This window comes from Pogona vitticeps, chromosome 2, assembly GCF_051106095.1.
Source record: "Pogona vitticeps strain Pit_001003342236 chromosome 2, PviZW2.1, whole genome shotgun sequence".
Lineage (NCBI taxonomy): Eukaryota > Metazoa > Chordata > Lepidosauria > Squamata > Agamidae > Pogona > Pogona vitticeps.
This window is the reverse complement of record NC_135784.1, coordinates 38,841,216-38,856,359: the sequence shown is the minus strand read 5'-3', so window position 1 is coordinate 38,856,359 and position 15,144 is coordinate 38,841,216. Positions and strand designations below refer to the sequence as shown.

General features: G+C 39.7%; 1 protein-coding gene across 8 annotated transcripts in view; it reads right to left on the bottom strand.

Moving 5' to 3' along the window:
• Positions 1-15,144, bottom strand: part of PTPRG (protein tyrosine phosphatase receptor type G) — a 717,838-nt gene that overhangs the window by 138,985 nt on the left and 563,709 nt on the right. For all 8 annotated transcript variants that reach the window (XM_020804984.3, XM_020804986.3, XM_020804985.3 and 5 more), the window contains exons 9-11: positions 7,724-7,908; positions 4,297-4,405; positions 2,988-3,037 (exon numbers count right to left, since the gene is read on the bottom strand). In XM_020804984.3, the coding sequence (XP_020660643.3) occupies positions 2,988-3,037; positions 4,297-4,405; positions 7,724-7,908 (344 nt within the window). The remainder of the gene's footprint in view (positions 1-2,987; positions 3,038-4,296; positions 4,406-7,723; positions 7,909-15,144) is intronic.

Genomic DNA, 15,144 nt, shown 5'->3' with positions numbered 1-15,144 from the left:
GATAAATTAGATTTAGAACAAATAATTTTGGATGAGTTGTATCTATCTATATATATTCAGATATATACATTTAAAAAAATCTTGTTACTACTATTTTCTATTTTTCCGATTTCTATTTGCGTTCCGTTGTCACAACATCTTAACTCAGCTGTAACCAACAGCATGATAAAAAACAGTTTTCCTAATGTCCCATTATCTTTTTGTTTGCAAGTAATTTCATTAGATTTAGTCAGTGTATTCATGGGGATATTAAAGGAACCTGATTTGTGACATGCACCTTTAAGAGACAGGAGATCAAAGTAGCTGATCTTCACTTTGCTGTTCTGGACCAATAATCTCTGTGTTTATTTGGTACATCAAGTTCTAGCCTCTGATTAAAGAAGGGTCGATTTCAATCTGTTTTAATAAGGCATTTACTCAGGATTCTAAATATAATCTACATTTAATTCTTTTTAAAATATTTGTATAATTGGTTGTTTTCATCTATCTCTTTTAATGCAAGCTGCTTTGGGTTCTTTTATGGAGAAAGGCAAGGTAATATACAGGGCAGAAAAGGACAAAGAGAGGATGATGAGGTTATTAATATTAATGTTAAAATTAATGACATTAATTAGCTTTAATAGACCTCCACACTTACATATGCTATCACAAAGATTCCAACAACCTAATAGGTAAATTTTGTTACATGCCAAGTAAGATATTCCATTTATCCTGATGTCTTGCATTAAATCAATCAATCAATCAACAAACAAACAAACAAACAAATAAATAATGGAAGCTGGACAAAAATGCAAGATATTAATAATGAACCATAACCAGAACTAAAGTTAAAATTTAAAAAGGAACAATGGGAATCCTTTAAAGGGGTTTTAGGCATTTTCATGGAGGGCAGACATAAAATGGTTATTCATCAAAGTGACGAAGCCGAGCCTCCAATTTCAGGTTAGTTTGTCCTTGAATCCTACGGAAACAGGTCTACGGCCTTCAAGCCGTGCTCATGGGCTTCCCAGAGGCCTCTGGATGGCCACTGAGGGAATCAAAATGATAGAAATTAACTTCAGTTGTACACAAAGAGGTACATGTGAACTCATTTTCTTCACTGGAATTGCTAATTTAAGTTGATGGCTTTCAGACTTTCTAGAGTACAACTCCCATCGTTCTCTGCCAGCTCCATCCTCATTTGGAAGGCATGTTAGGCTGCTTTGCACTCCGAAGACATTTATATTTTATTACACGTCATAGTAGGAAGAGAAAAGTACTCCAGAAGGGAAGAAACTCATCTGTGAGCTGAGTGTGTACCTAACATGCACCACTCAGAGAAGCCCCATCCTTCTTGTCCTTCCTACCTTTTCAGGCAGGCTTTTAAGCCATAAGGGTCTCAGGAATGCTACAGTCAGTAAACTTAAAAGAGATTTTAAAATCTTTCAAAAATTATTTTAAAAATTGTTTTTAATCTTGTGTTTAATACTGACATATGTTTAATTGCTTCCCCCCCTTGCTTATAGCGATTCTATACTATTTTAAACCTGTTGATTCTTGTATAATTTTAATTGTTGTGAGCTGCCTTGGGTCCTGTGTGGGAAGAAAGGAAGCAAACGAACAAGCAAGACTCTTATTTTGAATTGATTTTTAACTAGAACAAAGATAATGTAACATATGCCTTGTCTCACAGCCGTGCTGTATGTCTGTTGTCTGAGGACTAGACACACTAGTCAAGAGACTGCTATCACTAGAAGGACGGCCACTGGGTGTTGAACTGGTCCCAGGAACTATGCATGGGAATAGGTGCCATTAGCACTGGCGAAAGGGCTGCAGCATCAATGAGATCATAGATCTTCAAAGTATGCAAGATAATTTAAATTAACCTATAATGAATCTACAGTCCTTCCTAATTATGAAAAAGCATGTTTAATGAGGAAATATCTATCTTTTATGATCCTTTGCCAACCTTAATTGATGCACTAAAGTGTGAGTACATGAGGTTAAGTAATCCATGTGAAGTAACCTTGAAATTATGCTATAAGCTGCCCTCTGAGAGTATCTTACCAAAACTCTGACAGAAGTCAAAAGCCCTATTTAAACATGTAAGGCTAAGTGGACAATGCAGAGGGTGTCATGCTTGAAAGCGCTAGCCCCTCACCGTGTTCCCACTGCGCTGGAACGCAACAAGATCCACACAACTGGAGGACCTGATAAGACAAGCTGCAGATCAGCTGGATGTGCTCCTTAGCACTTCTGTACATCTTTGTGTTGAAGACAAGAATGTCCTGCTATCTTTTGGGTGGGAGAGCTCCTAACATTCCAGAAGCCCAGAGGCCGACACAGGGGGGCTGAGAAGTATACAGAGAACAAGGCACATACTGTGACGTGGGGAAAGGACAGGACGTGCCAGCCCTGTCCCCTTTCTCCCCACATTGTTGTCTGCTGCATTGGTACTAAGGGAATGTTAAAGAGACATGCTGCTCTTTAGAGATTCCTGACACACTGGACCTGCACCCTCATGGCTTAGTGATGTTTCTTTAATGGGCCTATCTCACTTAAAATGAGCAGGCATTCTGGATATCTGTCACATGTTGTAGTTGCAGTTGCTTTCAAAATTTGTACTGTTTTTTTGCAGTTCCAAGTGGGACTAAGTAAAACTTGAAATTAAAATGGTGAGCATGTTCTCACTATATTGAGTCAGTCCCTGAGTTTTTAAAGCATTTATAAATGCTCTCCAGTACACGCTGTTTGGTATACAAGAAATGTTTCAAAAAAAAAAAATCTAATTACTTAATACATTCAAAAACATCAGTATAGTCCCAGGACTATACATAGCCTCTCTGAAGGAATATTGAGTTACCCAATAGTGAAAGACATTAGGCAAAATCCTTGGAATCTCTAAATTCCAGCTAAATCTCATTTTATCAGAGATGTACTACATTATACTGCCACCTGCTGGTGGCACAAACACTTTTACATTGATTTCAAAGACTCGGTTCACTTACCACTCCTGTTTTTACTATTCTGGTCCCTTCAAAAATTCTAGTTGTGTTATCTGGTAGGAGGGAGAACAGAAGAAGAAGAATGTTTAACTCAATCACAAAACTATAAAAAAAATACTACACACTATTTGATTATAAAAGACAATTAAAATAACACAAGTTGTGTTAAAAGTTGTCCATGATGGAAAAAAAGGGAAATGTAAGTAAATGTATTATTAGGAATGAGAGCTGAAGCTTCTTTTTTTGTTACTATTATTCTGGAAATTCAAATTCTAAACTATTACTTTATTTTTTATAAAGGCAGACAATGTCTAACAAAGTTTTGATTTGTACATAAAATTTTGCTGCCATTCAACTTCCCAGCTTTTCCTGCCCAACTCCATCTTATTTCCTATTTCAGTACTGTACCGTTAGGGAGAAGGATGTCATAATCAAAAAGGAGCTAGTTATCGGAGGGGGGGGTGATTACAGGGATGTCAACAGACATTATGAGCACTACACATTAGTGTCACTCAGCTGCTGAGAATCCAGACTGACCTTCTACAGATAGCCCATTTTCTATTTTTTGACATTAAAAATCAAACCTGAAGCATAAGTCCTGATATTTCATTTATTATTTTATTTATTTAATTTTATTTTATATCCCGCCTATCTGGTCAATTACGACCACTCTAGGCGGCTTCCAGGCAGCTTTCTTGATTTTTAGAATCTCTTTGGTGAAGGGAGGCAAGCTATGGGGCTTGTCATGATGAGCAGAGCCTAGTTATGGGGACTGCCATGCATTTTCAGATTTATCATTATGCCATTACTGATATGACAGGATTTACTATTATTACCCAAAGTTGGGGTTGAGTATGTGGATACAGCAGGTATGAACAGAGCCCCAGGAGAGGGCAAGAAGGAGCTACCACATATCCTTTGGAGAACCTCAACTGTCTAGATAAGTAAATGAAAATATATATTGTTCCCCTGGCTGTCAAACTATAGATAGTGACAGATATGTATCGTATGTCCATGTTGGGAAAAGGAAAGCAGACGTAGGGCTGAATGGCCACCGGCCAGGGGTCATTCCCCTCCACTACTTGGTGGTGGAGAAACTCAATGGTCTGAGAACCTAACCTATCACGAATCACATTACAAAGGCTCTGCCATTCGCATTATATTATTGCTAAACATGCATGACTGCACCTTGATGTCTAAGCACTGCTCCTAAATACCACACAACATGAGTTAAGTCAATCCCCTTTGGAATAATAAATGTTTACTTGCGGAAGGAACATTACAAAAGGAAAGGACAATTCCATGGCTTTACCTTGAAAGAGCATTGTCTGGCTAAAATCACTGCGCATGTCATTTCGGCAAACTGCTTGAACTCTGAACAGATAAAGGATGTCAGGTGAGACATGGCTAATGATGGCTTTCTGTTTAAAAAAAATAAATGTTATTCAGTTTTATCCCTCCCAACAGGAATGATCAGTCTGCAAAACAGAAAGAACACTTAGAATACATTTTACAAGAGAGGCCAAGCTAACTGGAACCAGGAGAAGCACGCCTATTGGATCTGGGTCTGCATTAAGCAGCAGTGCCAAAGGACTGATGAAATGTCTTGAAACAATCAAAAAGTCACCTTTTATATAAGATGAGCATTGGCGCCTGGATAAAAAGGGTGACAAGATGCCCTGCGTAATGATAAAAACCAACCTGGCCTGATCTTGTCTTTGCCAAAGGGGTTTAGGAGGAAATGGCAACACATGGCATGTGCCGCTAAGCAGCTGCCTTGCCATAAGAAAGGGCACCCACGCCTTGGCATCCACATCCCTAGGTTGCTGTGAGGAAGGCCCAGTGGCAACACATCGTACTTAAACAGCATCACACATTCTTCATAAATGTCTCAAAAATGGGACTAAGAATTTGGAAGCTATCAAAGGAGGGAGTGTGGATGGGGATTGACATGCCCTGGCTATATCATGTCCTGTTCAGTTGGTTTTAAAGTGTGCAGGTTCTTCACATGATGAGTTAAAGGAACGACTCAATTTACTCCACTTTCCTCCACGGCTGTTCTCACTTCTTTCCCTGAATACAAGATGGCAGACAACTAGGGACACATGGAATATAAAGTGAACTATGAAGAATGCATGCAGCCAGTGGGCTCACAGAGTAGACTGATAATTCAAGCTGCACTTGCCGAACTTTTTGTTGGCAGGTACTGGACAATTTTCCCTGGGTTGCACACCTACTTAACATGATGCAAAACTAGACTTTACCTTTTGAAAACCTATTTATTTCAGTTGCTTAAAAACTACTTTTCCTTACATCGCAACCTGAGGTTGTTGCTCAAGAGATACTGGACAAGAAAAACAGCTCTTCCTTTTCTTGCTCAACTAGAAAATGATTCTTTGCAGACACTTTTGCATGTTACTGTCCTTTGTGCTGACTGTTCATTTCCCTACATTCACACGCTGGCCAGGCTCCTGCTCTTTAGCCTTGCTGGCATAGAAGGGATAATGCCACCACCAGCAGCATATTGCTATGGATTAAAGAATTCCTGCTTCAGTTTTGGGTTGTGTATAACTGGCTTCTGTCATTTAAACCAGCTTTTAAACTAAAGCTTCTAAACAACTCTATACTGAACTTTTAAAAGGCTCTTTTTAGTATGCCTGACAGCATGTAAATCCTTCTAAAAGGCAGATTTTCTGTGGATGTCAACCAGCCTGAAAGGCCATATGAGACTGCATGCTAGAATTTTGTTTCCAGCGGTGAGCTGACAGACAACATCAACTTCCTTCCCTGAAGCATTTAGATATGACCACGCTCCCAAATCACAACCTTCTTCCTCACTCCAACTTCTTGCCCATAAAATTATTCTCTTTCCTCACATAGCTATTTTATTTTTGATGCCACAATCCCAAAGCAGTAGTTCATGGAACTCTTAAGAGGGGACTTAAAGGATGTTGACAGTGGGTGGATGTCTGGGGAGAATCGAATATAACAGAATCAGGAGGAAGAAACCTGTACTTGAACAAGGTGAATATGTACGCCAGTAATAAAGATCAGATCATCAGATGGAAACATCTGGGAAACAGAAATGGCAACAAGTGGCTTTCCTCACATCTTACTATAAACATTTTGTTAATCAGTGATAATAATGATGATTTTATCAGAAAAATGATAAAACCAGTCCTGAAACTGTTGGAAGAATCAATATGCGTACATCTATCCATAGTTAAATAATTAAGGTTAGGTCTTCTGTTTACAATTGGGGAGTTTACAGACAGATCCTTTGGCCTGTTATGAATTTCAGTACACACTGACCTGATGTGTAACTTCAGGACTACACAGATCCCTAAAAATTGTGGTACAGATCTTGGCTCAAATGAATGCATGACTCTGTCCCCCTGCGTGTGGGGTTCTGCCGTGACTAGAACCAAAGGGGCTGAAAATGATCATTGTGTGGAGGAGGAAAGCTGCACGCAGGCCCACACAGGCATGCACCTTAGAGAGAACCCTGGTTGCAGATTAATGTGGAAATGGAATGGAACATATTTATGAATATGTCAAAAAGGACATGATTCAGAAATACACTGGCCTGTGGATTCTAAAAGCCGGTGTCTCCATCTATAGCATCTGCAATAATCAAGGAACTTTTTATCAAAGAACAAAAACTAATGGAAACCATGCAAATGCTATTTCCCAGGGACGATACTCAATGTTTTTACTATATATTCTCCCCCTAATTAATGCACTCTATTCCTATTACTAATGACAAAGAAATAAAATAATCTCCCTTAAGAGTGTGGAATGATGACAAGTTTGAAATTATAATGCAGCCCTAACCTTGGGCACCTTTTAGGAGATTGCTTTCTGATTTCATGAAGCACATCACTCCCTAATGCGACCCAGATAACAACTTCTAGTGAAGGAAAATTGAAACTAGAAATGGAAATTAAGTAAAAGAACCTCAATCTAAGGAAGAATAGGAGACATATTATTCTATAACTGATTGAATGGCACCCAAAGAGTGTGTATTTGCAAAGGAGCAGAAAAGATAACTGTCATTAGGAATTTCACTCATTGCGGCTGCATTTTTATGTGCATATACAATTAATGATTTCATTATACCAGAAGCTTCCTTTGATTAACAATAAACTCAGCCCTTTCTCAAATGGAATACGCGACTTTCTTTTTATACAAATGGAATTTTAAAGACATTTACAGTTGTCACTTGCTTCTGGATTGATATTCCAGTGCAGTCATGGGTTGCCTAAACTCACTCCTATATTTCTTCCAAAATCTTAGGCACACCCTTAAAAAGCCACAGGGGTAACAACACAACATAGTTCTGAAGGCCAAGCCCCAAAATTGTGGCACTATTAGCAATAGTTAAAGAGCTTTTCGAAGGCAGGCCTTTCATATATGTAAAACATGTAGGGTGCCAGCAAAACACTAATCTCACTGACTCCAAAGAGGACGAGCCCCAATTGCATTACAAGAAAGAGGATCTGCTCGGCTCTTATGTCTGCACTGTAGAAAGAAAAAATCACATTTACATGTTTCGGTACTGGAAGATGATTTGTAGACCCTCCACTGATACCATCCAGTGGATTAAATGGAAACCATCAATTGAGTTTAAGCTTTAAATGCATTACATTCCTGTCTTCCACTAAGCACAAACAGAATATTAGCACGACATGAGTTTTATAAGTGGGGCACTAATGGCAATTTCTTTTGTTGCGGTTTACCAGGTCCTTGTCACTGTCCTTGGTGAAAGTCTTCTCCTTTTCATCTTCATTTTTAGTCCAGCTGTAGGAAATCATATAGTTCATAATGGGAGGATGATAGATCATCTCTGGTTGATTCCATGTCACCAGCAAGGCTGTTCTGTTCACGGACTTCACCTTCATATTGACAGGGGGAGTACTACAGACTGAATGAAAGGGAAAAAGAAACAAAGAAATACATTTAAAATATATAAATACCCAAAGACACAGGCCAAATGTTTAAAGAATTAAGAGTAATACTTCATCTTGAATAGAACCTCCTTAAACATATGTGTGTGCGTGGGGGGTACTCATTGTCACTACAGCAACTGCTACTATAATTTTTATTTCTGCTTCCCTCCTTCTTTATGGATTTTTTTTTCAACCCGTGAAGATGAGCACTCTGCGCTTTGCTTCTTAACCATAAAGGCTAGAAAAGAATAACTGAATTTGCCAATCCAGGAAACCCTGCAATGCAAAGCCTGATGATCAAACTCACTTTCAGAGACGTTCTCAGACCTTGCATTCTGGTGAGGGCGGAGCAGGAAGGACTACAAAAAGCCCCAACATGTTTTAGCTCAAAGTTCCTAAAGGAGAATCTTTTCAACCATTTGGGATAATAGAAAAAAAGACATAAAAGCTAGGACATCACAGAAGGACAACGTCATGGGAAAGGGGGTGTGCATCCTTCTAGGGAACATAAAGGACCAGAATGGATCTCCAGAAGGACCAAAACTCATCCTGGGGAGGGGGGGTTAATTTCTCCCCATCCTTGTTGTAATCCATCAATCAGGCAGGTCAGACTCATATTTTTTTACAATTGTTTCCACGGGAGGAAAAGCATGACAGAAAACAAGGCCTTTAGGGTCTGTAGCTTTGGCTGGTTCAGAGACAGACTATTAAAATCACAATTCTGTTTTCATACCCTGCACAGTTCAACCTCTACTCAAAGAAAGAAAGAAAGCGAAAAGGAAGGAAACAAACTTCCAACCATCACCAACTGATTTCAGAATAGTTACAGATTTGGACAGCTAAATGTGATTGCACAGAATCAGTACCTATTTTAAAAAAATATATTACACGTCTAAGCCACCTTCTTCCTCTGATGTATTGTCTTGCACTTCATCCATTCAGAGACAGGGAATGACCTAGTCAGTTCATGGCTAGATGGGTGGTCTGAATCTGAATCACCAAACTAGATGCAACCTTTGTCATGTCACTTGTGATTTCAGGACCAAGCTTCGTTTTAAAAATGCCCAGCACTGTGGGGAGGGGAGCAAGTTCCAGAGATGCTTTGATCTCCAGCATGCATAGCAAATGCAAATGTACTTTCAATCGGACCATTGATGAAGGCAGAAGGTTAAAATACCCTTCCCAACATCTGTTTTCCTGCATTGCCACTAAACAACAACAACAACACAACCATGTAAACCTAAACCATGTAACAAACACTGGTTAAATCCTGTTGCAAAGTTTTCCAACAGAAAGGCAATTGCATAACTTGCAGCAGCAAATTGCTCCTAATTAACGAGCCTCTGCTTGATTTCCTGTACATGTACCAAAAGTCTCAGGTGCTGAACAATGAGGACTCAGGAATCGATGGCAATCTGCCAACACAAGTTATGTGGTTGCCCTTCCTCCGGCATAACTGTACAGCAAAATTTTGGCCACCATATCTAGCTGGAGTCCAGCACTCTTCCCACTATGTAACACCCTGGTACCTAAAGTCATCTGCACTGAAAACAATTCCACTGGTGTGTAAGGCCGTTTGTTCCAGGAGAATCTAGTTATAATTTTTAGTCTATATAAAATTAGAATAACATCAGTCCAACAAGTGAGGAATTATTAAATCACCAGTGTTGCCATAATGAGGTCACAGTCTCAAGCTGTTTGACACGGGTCATGTTACTAATATAAAAATGCCTGAACTCAGGCAGCCTTTATTAAGAAAATCTTATAATAATTCATCAGGAAAAAAACACATTTCATCTTCTCGGGTTGGAAACCTCTTTCTGCTTAAGAAACTAATATTTTAAAAAAACATGCCTTTTCATCACTCCTAAGAAAGGTACTGTGAATTTAAAGTCTATTTCCCTCATAGATCAACATGGCAGTCTGTTTTTATACTACTCTCCCGCCCCCAACCCGCTAATTGCCTAAAATGTGAACCAAGATATGACACAGACAGCTATGAATATACTTATCTATAGCAGTGGTTCTTAACCTTTGTTACGCAGATGCTTTTGAACTGCAACTCCCAGAAACCCCAGTCAGCACAGCTGGTGGTGAAGGCTTCTGGGAGTTGCAGTCCAAAAACACCTGAATAACCCAAGGTTAAGAACCACTGATCTATAGTATCTAATTCTTAAGGAATTTCCAGAGGGTAGAGTGGGGTGGGACAGATGTAAAGGCTAACCAATTTTCTATGGCATAGGGTTTCGTGGACTGTAGCCCACTTCTTCAGATGCATCATGAAGAAGTGCGGGCAGTCCCCAGAGGTTTCTGCAGCATAAAAAGTGTTAGCCTTTATGGTGTCACAAGACTCATTGCTGCTTCATTTTTAAAGGCACTGCTACAAACTCTTCCTTTGGATTCTCAGAGATTGAATGGTCGAGAATTCTCTGTCTGGACCTACTATGTATGGTCACCGATAAACATGTTAAAACGAGAGGTCTGATACACAATAATGAGGCTTGTTTTTTCTTCTTTCTTTTCTTTCGCAGAGTCATACACCCTACTTGCAAATGCTAAAAATTTACGTAGCTGTAGCCAATAATTTTTGATACTGAGGAAAGAATTACAAATGGTGATCATGATTAAATAACTCTAGATCAATGTGGACAAGCTGAGGGTAAACACATCCATATTCCTGCTAGAAAGCAAACAAAATGAATGACTTGTACGTGAAATAAGAAGTGTGCCGTTTACAATGGCTGAATGTGGTGTGTTCCCCCCCCACCCTCTTCAGAGACTGAATTGAAATGTCTTAAGAGTAAGCGCTAGGTGGCACTAACAGGCCACTGATAAAGCACTGCACTTTCTGTGGGATAAAAAGTGGGATTTTTCAGATTCGGAAACTGTGATTCGCCCAACGGAATATCAGGAAAGGTTCTCCAACCTTCTTGCCCAATTGTCTCACCTGCAAATTGGAGAGAAGGCCAGGGAAAGGGGCACATTTGCTGACAGCTGACGTTCAAGGTGTCACTCGCCATCCTTCCACATGCATACACAGAGCGTTTTGTGAATTCTGTTTGGTTCCCCAGACACTGTTTTCAATGAATTTTTAAAATAATTTTCTGACACAGGCCAGAACACAGCCTCATATTGCCCATTCTGCAGTCAGAGGTCATGATATTACAGGACAAGAAGCGGGGGGGGGGGGAGGTCCAGAGGACAGTAGTGGGCTTGCGCTAGTGTGTCAATAGAGAGAGAAGACAATGAGGGCCTGGATGCTCTACTGAATCACAGTGTAGGGAAGTGGTGGGAATCTGCACACATGGAGGAGGGGGAGAGCACATGATTCCATGTCCCTGTTCCCGACTGACAAACCATCTGCACATCCTACAGAATGATACTATGGCAAACCATTTTATTCTTTTTTTTTTACTCTGATTCTGTGTTAGGTTTGATTAACATTAATAGGAATTATGCCTGATGTGAGGGTTTTCCAGGCATGTTGCCAAGCACAGGAAGGCATGACATACAGTACAATGGCATCCCAGGGGTTTTCTGTAGCAGTGTTAGAGCTACTGCTGGTTTATGGGATGGCATAGGTGACTTGCAGCAGTATCTATTTCATTTGTTTATTATTGCATGCTGGAGATCTACCACCTGAAATCAGGAGAAAAATTATTTCTGAGACACTAAATTTGTTTGAGTGATGCAATTAATATTTTACAGTTTTTCTGAAATCCACATAAATGGGTGTATCAACATAGTGAGATGCCCTGTCATAAAGCTGTCAAATGCTGTGAGATGTTTCCTGCTTGTGAGAGAGAAGACCAGCATGTTTTTTCCCAACAACAGTGACAACATTAACAAAAAGCTTTGTATTTTGTGCTAAAAACTTTGAAATGTGACAAAGTATGTTTTCTTGCATAAAACAGAATCTTTTTTGCACCAAATATGTACCAAGCAAAAAACAACAGATATTGAGCTAAAAAAGCCTGGAATGCAACAAATATAGAAGTCGCCAGTGGAGAGAAAAGTCTCATCCTTTGAAAATGGAACGAGCAAAGATTCCCAACTCCTACTTTTGAATAACAGAATTAATGATACTCATTAAATGACATCCATGGCTACCCCAAGCTTTCTTTAATTGTACAAATTAGGATTTGTGGAGAAAAGGGAGTCTTTGCTGAACACCTGGGACCAGCAGTCTTTGTGTATCTACTGCAGATCACCCAGAAAGTTGCCAATAGATATAGATCCATCTTCCTTCCACTCCTACTTGATAGGAATTTTTCCCTTACAAAACAGAAAGATGCATTCAGCAACATGGCTTCAGCCCTACATATTGCTAGAAGAGCTTCAGACTCCATAATAATGTTATTTCACAGTGAGGATGCTTCATTAACTGCATGATTTACTCAGTCATTGCCCCATCCCTAAACCTCAATTATTTTAAGGCTCAGGGGGAAAGTGTACTATGAGAAGAAATAACTTGAATATTTGGACTGATGAGTATGCAAAAATAAGTATACAGCTTATTAATTTAGCTGAACCTGCTAAGCTGGCTGGATAGCTCTGTGAGTTGGGTAGCTGGCTACAGAGCCTGAGGTTGGGAGCTCAATTCCCCAAGGTACCTCCTGGTAGAAGAGCCAGCCTATGTGGCCTTGGGCAGGATGCAAAGTCCCAGAGCACCCCCAAAAGAAGGGAATGATATACCATTTCTGAGTACTCTGTTGGCAGACAGGCCTGGAAGTGATTTGATAGTACTGTACATAATCATTACTAAATATGCTGAGAACAGACAGTACAAAAAAACTTTTTTACTTCTTAATCCCACTCAGTGAGTTAAATAAATCGTTATATAAGAAAGTAGTTGCAAATGTTCCCCAGTTGTAGGACGTAACCCACAACAGCTTCACTGGCTACCACTCTGTTCCTAGGCACAATTCAAAGTGCCGATTATGACCTATAAAGTCCAATATGACACAGGTCCACACAATCGCAAAAACCATATCCTCCCATGTAAGATCATCTAGGCTCTGAGATCTCAAGAGACCCTTTTTTATGGTTCTACCACCTTCAGATGCTTATTTGGTGCTGTTATTTTTATTCTTGCCCTTCTTTCTCTCGTTATTATAAGCATGCAATTACCAAAAGGACAAAATGCCCCCTCCCAATTATGCCTGTTTTTTTTAGTAGGGCTTATGATGCCCACTCAACCAAACTTCTTCTGTACAAAGAGGACCAGAGTGATGGAAGGAGTAGGGTTAGCTTTATTGTTCACATAATCAGTGGTTTATTTCTATAAAGTGAATGCCAACGCTCAACATCACTTTGAAGCTTTTCAGACATTGTTTACTTGCAGAGAGTAGGGACTAAAAAGAGGCCAGCTTTCACAGCCTCCATTTTCTACTATTCCAGGGCACAAGGACAGCTTAAGCAGATACTCTGGACAGCAGATTCCACAGAGATCACCATTATCCTCTTGCCCTCGCTGTTTTCAAAAAGGGGAGAGGCAAGTGAAGTGCATCATTTCAACTGAAGCCAGTACTTGCTTTGTTTCGTGATTACATGGCGCTCCTAAGAAGGAAAGCAATTTTCAGAGGGCACACCTTTGCAATTCCTCATCTGGAATATTGACATTACCTTCACCATCACAAAACAAATAATAATGCCGCAACTTATTAAGGGGTTACTACAGGCCTAAATGTCATGTTGCAATGTGCCTCGGAAACCCTGCGGCCTTGTTCAGAACCAAGACAAGGGCCCTGGAACGTTTCTGAAGCCCATGGAACAGATTTCGGAGGTACGTGGAAAAATTGCGAAGGGGGAGGGGTAAGGACAGACTGCCCCTTTTCAATTTCCCCTGAAAGGTAATCAGTCTGGTTAGTTTGCCAGAGGATCAAGGCTACTATTTTTCCTGGGTTATTCTCAAGAGCTAGGAGGGAGTTAAATAGGAGAAACAAAACATCAAGTCGTATCATTACAAATGAACAAACTTGCACACATTAGATTTGAAAATTATGACATAAAAGCAGAATGAATCGAGGCTATTTTAAATGTATTTCTGTTTATACTACAAGCAAAGAAGCAAATCAAAACATCTCATTTCAGCTCCAAGGCTTTCTGTACATTCATCTGAAGCACATCCAATTTCTTCACACATTTTTACTTCAGTCTGATGGCATTTTATTATGAACCGGTTGTTCTTTAAAACTGATTATGTCGATCATTGAAACAAATTTTCCTCACGCAAGAACGTTGGGTAGTATTCTCTATAGCTTTCCATGACTGCAAGAGAGAGCTTGCTCATACTTCACACAAGGGAGAGATCTAAACATCCTCCACTTGCTATCACACATTGTATATGATCTGCTATATTTAGCTCACAGTGCTAGACATAAAAGCAAGAACTAGAAGAACAGACGGAAGACATTTTTTAAAAACGTCTTTCAGGTTTCCTGCTTATTCACATCTACATTTTTTTTGGCATTATGGCTTGTTCACTAAGGTTTACAGAGTCTAATTTTAAACCTCTAGGTAATTTCCCGACTAAATTCACACTTTTCAAACCTTTACCTCTGTATTTGCTTTGCTAAGTTCTTCACTGTCACTTGTTTGTGTTTCAAGGAAGTGCTTGTGCTGATTGTTGTGGCTTGCCTCTGGACATGAGCCACAACAGGAAAGTATTTCTCATAGTGAAATAGCACGGATGTTCTATACCACAGTTCGCTAACCTGGGAGTCATGACCCCCATGGGGTTCAAGAAGTATTTTCTTGGGGGGGGGTATTCATTGTGGTTATTTTTAGTTGTAATATTTAATTTATTTGATGTATTATACATGGTGTACACAATGTTAGTTGGATATTATAAAAGGTTGGGAAACACTGTTTCCCAACCTTTTATAATATCTGGGAAGTCACACATTCCCCATTCTTGTTATAGGCTTATGACACTGCATCTCCCACTAACCTCTACTACTAGCTGTGCTGATTAGGGTTAACAGGAGTAGCAGCCAGACACCACCCAGAGGGTTACACATTCCCTATCCCAGGCCTATAACTTTATACTTGAAATTTGTTGGAGATTTTTTTTTTTTTTTTTTTTTTTTTGCAACCTTGCATGATGTGTTTAGTAGGTTTGGCTGGGAGAGACCTTTTCTGGGCTGGAGTGACTGTCTATCTATCCAGCATTGACTAATTCTTCCTTCCCTGCTTCTGAATTGAAGTCT